At 32.6% G+C, this 9,988-nt stretch overlaps 1 protein-coding gene across 1 annotated transcript; it reads left to right on the top strand.

Annotated features, from left to right (window-relative positions):
• The first annotated feature begins 533 nt into the window (after window positions 1–533).
• On the top strand, window positions 534–3,002 carry LOC124443123. Its single transcript, XM_046993652.1, has 3 exons — window positions 534–539; window positions 728–965; window positions 2,498–3,002. The coding sequence occupies exons 1-3, from the start codon at window positions 534–536 to the stop codon at window positions 2,821–2,823; spliced, it is 570 nt and encodes a 189-aa protein (XP_046849608.1). The 3' UTR covers window positions 2,824–3,002.
• Window positions 3,003–9,988: the final 6,986 nt, after the last annotated feature.

Raw genomic sequence — 9,988 nt, 5'->3', positions numbered from 1 at the left:
TCTTTCAAACCTTTTTCTTGCAAAATAGAGTTTTTTAGACCTGCATGTCACCCGCGATAGTTATGAAATAAAATATACCTGCTGTGTTTGCACAAATTTATGCAACCAAGGAGACCTTTCGAAGAACTCAAGAGTTGATCAGAGCCAAAGATCGAGGGTTGCACCTGCAGCGACTGTTGTCCAATACCCGCACACGTTTTATTGTGTTTATTTTATAATTTATTATAAAGGCGAAGCTCTACAACCAAAAGATGTCATTTCAAGTGCTGTTGTCCACGATCTCATTGAATGCTCCATGAATTGTCTACACCAGCAGCAATGTGTCGGCTTCAACTACCTTGATGAAAACAAAAAACATGAGCAAAACTGCCAAACAAGCAATGCAACAATAGAAAGTGGTTTAGAAAAAGAAGCTTCCGTGGGATATTGGATTTTTTATCAAACCTTGGTAATAATTGTGTAAACTTTAAAACATTACTTAACATTCTTGAATCCCGAAATATATATTCTATGTCTACTTGAAATGTCTTGATATGCATGTATGAAGATCGAAAGGCAAAAAATTAAAAAAACTTCAATCACAGGTTATACAAGTTTTCTCCTTAAGATTGCCTGATTTTTTTTCGTAAAAGCATTAAGTCGTGAACAATTTATAAAAATTGACTAAATGTGTACTCCATTGTTTTTTTACCGCCATAGTAACATAATTTTTTATTACAAATTGTAGAAATATTCAATTTTTGACTCGGCTATTCTCAAGAGTAATAATAATTGGATATTACAAATCAAAAAATGGCTTCCTTCCTACCTGAAAGTCGAAAAGGCGTTTAGCTGTTACCAAGCAACAAAAAATGGTTGGAAGGCGAGCATATTTCACAGTTGCTGTGACTACAAGGGACCAACATTGGTCATAGTAAAAGTGAAAAGCTATGTGTTTGGTGGATTTGCATCAGAATCATGGGGAGGTAAGCTACAACGACTAACATGAATGTACTTCTATACTTGATTTTGAAACACATTTCAAGACAATAAATGAGTTTACAACTGTTTTGCTCTTTGGTCGAGATGATAGTGTGATCTTTTAGCTCCATTTCAGCTTTTCGCGCAATATTTTTCAAATTGTTTTTCTGAAATTTTAATGCGTAAATTTCTAATTCATTTTGTTATTTAAAGGAAATCAGCCTTTGGACTCTGCATTTAATGCTATTGTGTAAATAAAATTTGTAAACTTGCACCCTCAAAGTCAAAGTCTTCCACTTTCAACTGATGTTTTACTTTACTGAAAAGCCAATCAGTTGGATGAATGAAGAAAAGGGATTTAGCTATAAATATATAAGCGGAAAAAATAAAAATTGCTCCCAGAAAAATTGTTAGGAGTTTAGACCAATGATCATTTACGTTTCGATAAGTAAATAGATAGCATAAGTAAAAAGGTCAAACAGAAAATCCGGTAGTTTCTCAAAAATAATTTTTGGAGAAAAATATTGCAAATTTCTAAATGATGAGCAGCATAAGTTTCATAGCAGAGCTCCGAGGGTCGTCATTACCATTCTTTGATGTTCACGATATTCGCTAGGGTTATAATTTTTGCAAAGACAAAACAGGAAAAATTGTTCCGAAATAAGGAAAAGAAAAAAACAGATAAAACTGTAACTGGTGATGATCGTGTAAACATTTCAAAAAAGTTCAAATGTCCCAATCACACCCATCTGCCTTAGGAAAGCAATAATGAATTATTCTTGTTGATCAACACAACATTATGGTAAAGTCCACATTCTAAACTCAGGCTTACCTTTAATAGTCCAAGTAAAAATCGATGAATAATAAAATTTCGCGACCGTATTTATAAAGAACATCATAGGACACAACCCAGAAAATTTGCACTTTGACTTAATCGCTCATTGCAAAACTATAGAGTTTAAAAGATTCATTGCACAAAATGAATCAAAAGTCTATTAAGATGTCGTACAAATTTACATAAATTTTGATGCAGCTTCAAAGCTATAACTTCAAGTCATTTGTTAGCACTGGAAAGAAAGCCATTTGAACGTAAACTATATTGCAAAATATAGAAAAGATTTTTTCTTAAAACGACACATATAAAAATAAGATGCCATTGCATTTGGTAAAGTATAGCTACGTAATGTTCGAATATTTGACACGAAAAAATGTTAAGTTTTTTATGAAGGGCCTTGTGAAGTTGCACTAAAGACGTATTTTAATTGAGTTTGACATTTTAACTATGTAATATTAACTGGATGTAAAATGCAGCTATAAATATAGCCAACAAAGTTGTTTGTTTCTATATTGCATGAAAAACTGTTAGAAAATTTATAGAAAAAGATACAGCTAGTATCAAACATTCAGCTCTGTGCATGTTCGAGTTGAATGCATTTAAGACAAAAGATAGCTAACTAAGAAATTTATCTGACTTTCTTTCGTTTTTAATGCATTTGCTCCCGAGGAATTTTTTAAATATATGTGTTGTTTTTTTAAGGGAATACTGGTTACAAAAGAGCAGATCAGTCGTTCATTTTCTCCTTAAAAAACAGAGATAATTTGCCACCATTTAAATCCAAAATTGAAAGGTTTAAACAATATGCAATGTTCACGAAGGAGCACACCGGAGCCACATTTGGAGGTGGTTGGGACTTGCATATATCTGATAATGCCAACTCTAATAGTGGGTCGCTCACACACTTTGGAGGATCATACAAGCTTCCAAATGGTTATTACTACGACACCGAAAAAGCAAATAATTTGCTGGCCGGTTCTTTTTACTTTACACCAGATGAAGTGGAGGTGTTTTTTTTCTCTTCATAAATATTCAAAACATTATAAATAGTATTAAGACTGCGAGTGTGTTCCAATTTTACCATATACTGAAGCAAACTTGCTGTGACTTGTAGTTTATGACGTTATAAAGAAATAATTTATAATGAAATGATAGCAAAGGCTTGTTATAGCTAATATAATAGTAATAATGAATTTATTTCATTTGATCAGCTTTTGGTGTTTTCATTTAATGCAGCTGAAAATAGTATGTCGTGAATGTTCAAACTATCTTTTGTCAAATGCTGAAAATACGTTTTTAGGGAATGGTTTTTATGTTTTTTAAGATTTAAATCTATTTCAACCCAAAGATTACTCTGTCCAACCGAGCATTCGTTGGGAATAAGGTAAGTGAAATAACGGGTAAAAACAATTGATAATGTTATTAGTGTCTCTTTAAAGCAATGCATGTTTTGCTTCTCGATAAAATTATAGTAACATATAAATTAAGGGCGTCACCACCATGATTGTTATTTGTATGCGTAATCGTATAGTTTCGATTGCAATTATGGATAAACACGCAGGAGTAAGTTTTTAAAATACTGTAGTGAAATTGCGCGAGTCCAAAGGACGAGTTTTGCCGAGAAACTATACAACTACTTAATAATAATATACTTTGAGATATTTCTTCACTGTACCGTCTAACTCTGTCTCGCTTCAATACTCTCTATCGCTTCAAAAAAGCATCGTTACGTGTCTAACTGTTAAAAACATTCATGTACTTTGAGATATTTCTTCACCATATCGTCTAACTCTGTCTCGCTTCGTTACTCTCTATCGCTTCAAAAAGGCATCGTTACGTGGTCTAACTGTTAAAAACATTCATGTAATTTGAGATGTTTCTTCACTGTACCGTCTAACTCTGTTTCATTCGTTACTCTCTATCGCTTCAAAAAAGCATCGTTACGTGGTCTAACTGTTAAAAACATTCATGTACTTTGAGATATTTCTTCACTGTACCGTCTAACTCTTTCTCGCTTCGTTACTCTCAATCGTTTCAGAAAAGCATCGTTACGCGGTCTAACTGTTAAAAACTCTCTTCGTTGCTCTCTATCGCTTCATAAAAGCATCGTTACGCGGACTAATTGTTAAAAACTTGCTTCGTTACTCTCCATCGCTTCAGAAAAGCCCCGTTACGTGGCCTAACTGTTAAAAACATTCACCCATAAAACAGGAAACTTGTTCTTGTTTTTATTCTGTGCATTCTTTTGTAATTCTTGAATTTCAAACGATTGCAATTGTGGAAATCTTTGTTTACTTACAACTACCGTTATGTTGCTTTTAGACTTGAAAAGAAGCTCGTTTGGCTTTCACTGCTTTTCAGCCAATCTGAATTATCAAGTTATAGTATTTACAGAGGACTTACACTTTTTTACAGTGCAATTACACATTTTCAAAATGCAATTACAAATAAACTGCACTACAATCCACCAATCACAGACGAGAAATATCTCAAGGTATATTATTAAAAATGAAATTATTCTTTTCGCTAGACACGTCTAGTCGAACGAATTAGTCTTAAAAATCTTTATAGGAATCTTGATAAGGAAAAATTTGATTTTGCAATGTTGATGTTGCTTTTGACTGCGGTGGCCTTACTAAATTTTGCAACCCTTTCATCATTCCTTATATCTATCTTAAAGTATTTTCATTTTTATTTTCTTTAAGAACAAACACGAATCGGCATAAAAGAAAACTCTAGTAAAAAAAACACTATCATGAAGTAATTATATGTCCGTTACGTTATTTTTTTTCAAGCGATAGACTATTTATAGCAATGGTTTTGCAAGCGTGCGTGAGGTTTCCAGAGTAAAGTTATAATTTTATCCTGGCCTATTGAAAGGAGAGTCTTTATCAATTTCCATTAAATTTAACGATTACAAACGTTTCTGTATACCATTGGTATGCGTCGACTGGACAGTACTGTGAAAAACATAGCAGCTTAAAGGCATCTAAGAATGACGATCTTGATCATTGACTTATCGTTTGAATACTCACGATTCTCATTATCTGAAAAATTTACAAGTTTCAAGATTTCACTATCATCATGATTACTTTGAGTTGTTAACTAAGAACTGTTAAATTTCTCAACTGTTTCTCGGTAACGTATCTGTACGAATCTACATAAAACGCATCACAGAAGGTTTTCACTACAGATTGAAGATTGTTCAATGTCTTGCACTTTTTCAAGATTGAATTCATTGAAGATTGAATAGAATCTAGTAGTTTATAAAATGTGTTTCATCTCGCCTCCATTGTTCCTTTTGTAGGTCTGCCTGCTCATCTGCCGCTTGTTCTCCGTCAATTAGTCGTCAAAAACGAGGTCATGCCTACTAACTTTCGACATCTAACACGAAAAGAATAGAAAACTTTGATAATTTTTTATAGCACATATGATCTGAATTCTATAAATTGAACTACTGACCATTTCTATCGCTTTCCTGGAGTCAGCATTTAGGCTCTTCACATATCGATATCAGATGTTTAATACAATAAATTTTGAGGTTTTCATTCTTTTGAAACAATTGAAACAATTCGTGCATTTTATTGGCCATAATAATGGAAAAAAAGAGTAATGACATCATTGGCAGCACAAGCTTTAGCGTATGAGCATAGTAGTGAGCACAAATGATGTGGTTTCCGATTTTCTCTTTCACAATTGCGTGCAAACCATTGTAAAATCCGTCATAAGTTTGGGCAGCAAGCTCATGTGAAACACCATGCAATTGTAACAATGCGGAAATGGCTGTGTTAAGGTCATGTGCAGTTGTTCTTGTTGTTTTTCGGCAAGACAAAAAGTTCATAACATTCGCCAGCTTGATTGAAAAGTCTTACGCTTAACCTCAACTGCTCTGTATGAGAAACATCGGGCGTTGTATTACCAAACAATGCCCATGTTCTGCAGTTGTGTATTTTTTTGTACAACAGAAGATATTCCCTTTGCCATTGATAATGAGAAAAATATCGGCAGCCAGTCGGAAAATTAGGATTTTTAGTTCTCAATTTTCTAAAAAAGAAATACCATGTTTTTATACCAAAAAATTTTCATTTCATTAATTTTGAAATTTATGAGTGGCGTGGTTTCGAGACTTGTCTTTGCGATTAACAAGGCAGGAATCGTAATCTTAGCAGGACAAATATCCAAGAAATAATGTTTGCTTTATGAACACAAGTGTTGAGCTGATGGAGATATTCCTCTCGATTGCGTTTTATTTTTGCTTACGTAGTTTGTCATTTACATAGCAACACTTTGGACAGAGGCTTCCCCAACCTTGAAATCCACCAAAGAATATATTGTCCATTCTCAAACATTGTTGAGAGAGTTTCTAAAAGAATAGCGTCGTCAGATTTAAAGTCAATGTTTACAATTTAATACAGTTTTTGATAAAGTTCTGATGAAAGCATTAAGGAAGAAAAAATATACTTACTATGACAATTAATTCAGTATAAAAGCAGCTCAAAGGTAGTATATGTTTTCCACCCAAAATTACATAATCTACAGCTGCATTGCACAAATTTTTCGTTATTATATGTAACTCAACCTCAGGAGAACGATTAGCAAAAGCCAAATCCGTTTTCATTGTGAAGAATGATCAAGTTATACGTGTCCACCATCGTTGTGAATGTAAGCCACCATGGTTCGTTCAATGTATCTTGATCGTATTGGGTCATCATTTGTTTTTGAATACAAGTAAGTTCAAGTCTAAAATCAAGCATGAAACAACAAGTATTAGTTACCTAAATGAAAACTTTAGGGAAAGACAAATTGTACTTCACATTTTGCATGAATAAAGATCACAATGCCATTCCTATTTTACACTTTGATCAAAGATAAAATTCTCTGTTAAAAGAAAATTCAAAGACCTACCAGAACTTGGTTTCAAGGAAATATTCCAATGATACTTCGCAGATGACTTCAAATGTTTCCAAATAATTTTGGTGCACAAGCTGATGAACTGTTCAAATGACAAGTTCTTAAACTGTACATGTGTTAATCTTGAAGTATGGCAATAGTTGAGTTAACGCGTTGTGTTTTGATTCGTAAGTTTCTTGGCGCATCATCAATTGTAATTGGTACAACGTAATAAAAGGTCACTAAGCTACATCTTATATTAAATTGTATTTTTATAAGCCAATGCTATTATATTATAATTAGCATTGCAAAAGAAATTCAATGACTTAATCCAATATATTTAGTACAAGAAACTTAAGGTTTAACAAACAATTGTTAAATGCGTTAGCAATCTACATGTGTCCCAAACAAACTGTTCATCTTTGAAATCAGCATTGGCGTCAATCCTGTGTTAATTGGGGGACCATATTCATATATTCTGCTATGCCTGGCTAATTTCGTTTTAAAACAATTTTACTATCAAAAGAAATCAGCCTGGCATAACAGAATACATCAATATGGTCCCCCCAGATATCGAAGGATTGACGCCCAAGGAAATCAGACAACATCTAGAATTTTTATGATTCAGCAATAATTGATCCCCGAGAAGCGGTAAATGCAATTGAAAACAATAATGCGTGAAGTTCATTGGGATAACGCTGACGTCTTTTGGGGTCAGTTACTGCCAAATCATGCAAATAATAAATGTCGGCTGATTTCAACGATGAACAATTCTTTGATACACACAGTAGCTGCTGAAATGGCAAATAAATAAGAGATCAAGAAATTTAATCATAAGAAATTTGTTTAGAAATCATTATGGAAGTAGCCAGCCCTTTTTAATTTCTACCAACTGGAGAAGACTCATTTTCTCTTTAGACCTGTTTTCATGAGACCGGAGCGAAATCAAACCGGTACCAGCTCGTGTCGGTTATAGTATTATTTATAGAATTTAATGAATTTTTATTATATTTTTTTTCTTGTTAATTTATCTTTCAGTAATCATGCCATACTTTTTTATAATATTTAAGCAACGTGAGAACATTTCTATATGAAATGTAGCAAACATGAGTTTTTTCCCAAAACCGGTCTTTGCAGTCTTGTCATCATAATAATTTTTTTTGTCCCAAGAGTAAAACATATGAACCAAAAAAAAATGTGAAAGTAGCAGTTTGTTATATAAAACCTATATAAAAACTGCAAAAGTGGATAGTCCAATATCTGAATTCCGCCTTGTACTGCTTCAAGCTCTTTTGTGTTTCCTTTGCTTTCCACAGGCAATTCCAAATCTGCTAGCACAGTTGTCTGAGTTTCACGCTCACAAAAATTCTTCTGAATGAATTTCAGAACTATTTTTCCTGCAAGCAGGCCTAGCCAGGAATCTTGTTTAGGGGGGTTGGGTGAACTAATAACGTAATCAAGTATCAATCACTATCTTGAAATAAGGAAATTCCACCGTCTTAGACGTTTGTGAACGAATTTTTTACAAAACCCAGCTCATGATGATTAAATTAGAAAAACAATTTTTGATTTTTCCAATTTGCAAATTCAAATTTTGTTTTCTTGTTACTAAATAGCAATTTCATTAAAAAAATTTATATATGTCATTACTGTCATGAAATATTCATAAGCTTGATATCTCTACATTTTATTGGTTAATTGCAATCTAAAGAAAATTTCCTTTAACTGTAGGAATAATTCTAGTACAATAAAATGCTTGAGCTATATTGTTAACGTACTCATTGTAGTATTAAAAATGACGTCTTCATGACCTGTCTCTAGATCTTGTTTTGGCGAACGTAATTGTTACTGATTTTGAGCGTTTTATTAGATCAGAACTTATTCAAGACATCCCTTATATGTTTAATAAGAGACTTAACAAATAGATAATATTTGACCGTTGTCTATGCAGTTATAGATTTACGGATATGACGTCAAAAAGTGGCCACGAGCCACCGGGGCGAGTTTACATAATAAAATAAAAAAATTACCAAATTAAGCGGTAAAACAGTTTATTTTCTTTGTCCCCTATCACTTGGAACATTGAAAAGTATTGATTTTGCAAATATCACGCTTACGTGATCTATAGGATTGAAGAAATGTTATTGGCTAGCTTAATCACGTGATAAAATGTTATCGGCTAACAAAATAAACAAGCAATGGCTGATTAATTTTGTTGAAATTTTGTTGTGAAAGACGAAGTACAAATTAATGTTAAAAAACCAAGTTTTTTCTCTTTTTTTTTTGCTTAAATACGTTAACTGCCTCAACTAGGTTCTTGTGAATATCTTTATTTTCCCATTCAGGGAGGTATTGCGATAAATTTTCAAATATATCCGCCATTTGCTTTTTTTTATAAACATGAAATTTTCTGTGACGCCAATTCCGTGCGTATTTCCTCTTATACATCATAGCTCTCGACCAATTTAATTGCTCAAATTCGTCTGGTTATTATATAAACTTTAATATCGCACTTGTCCTAATCAAAACCAATCATATTTCTAAGGTCCCCACCAAATTATATTTGTTTGATCGCAATCTAAAATTTAATTACTGCTGACATTTTTTGAAGATGTTTATCTAATATCTATTGTAAGCTACTAGCATTGGTTAGTACTCTCATTTCACTATATTTGAATCTTTTCATTAATTAACCATAAATGTCTTTCTGTCAAGCTCTAAGAACAGGACACAAGTATGGCCACAAGTGAAAAGTACAACATGATTGGTCAAAACAACCAAAAAGGTTGCAACAAGGATAACCATGCATTTAAAGTTATTTTAGAGAAAGGTCTTACCAAACATTTACTGGTTATTTTTATTTTTTATACTTTTTTGTGATTATTTTCTGGTTGAAATAGCCTTTTAATTATAGTTGCAACCATTTTTTTTATTTTCGGCAAATATTTTTCTTAAGGTGAACATGCTCAATTTCTTATTAACTCCAATACCATGTAAATTTCACCTCTTGCACCTTACTATTCTAGAACACGTAATTTCTTATAATTTTTATATTATAAACGCCATAAATATTACTATAACCTCAATGCCTTCTTAGAAAGTTTAATATAAATGAAAAGAGTTTGGAGTAGTAAATAAGTTAGCATGATGACAGTATATGTATTTGAATTTTGTTAAATGTTCCCTTTACTAAAAGTTTAGACGAGAAGGTTAAAACAAATCTTTCTTCTGGGAGCACCATCAATAATCTTTGAAACAATACGGACCAAAAATTGACTTGTATATTTGTACGATATTCTTTGT

The sequence above is a fragment of the Xenia sp. Carnegie-2017 genome, unplaced genomic scaffold (genome assembly GCF_021976095.1).
Source record: "Xenia sp. Carnegie-2017 unplaced genomic scaffold, XeniaSp_v1 HiC_scaffold_20, whole genome shotgun sequence".
Lineage (NCBI taxonomy): Eukaryota > Metazoa > Cnidaria > Anthozoa > Malacalcyonacea > Xeniidae > Xenia > Xenia sp. Carnegie-2017.
The sequence above is the reverse complement of the archived record's forward strand: the minus strand, read 5'-3'. Positions and strand labels throughout refer to the sequence as shown.

Bases quoted from the DNA above. Each gene is read 5' to 3' on its own strand.
- LOC124443123 (XM_046993652.1), top strand. The intron at 966-2,497 runs GTAAGCTACAAC...TGTTTTTTTAAG, and splicing joins TGCATCAGAATCATGGGGAG to GGAATACTGGTTACAAAAGA.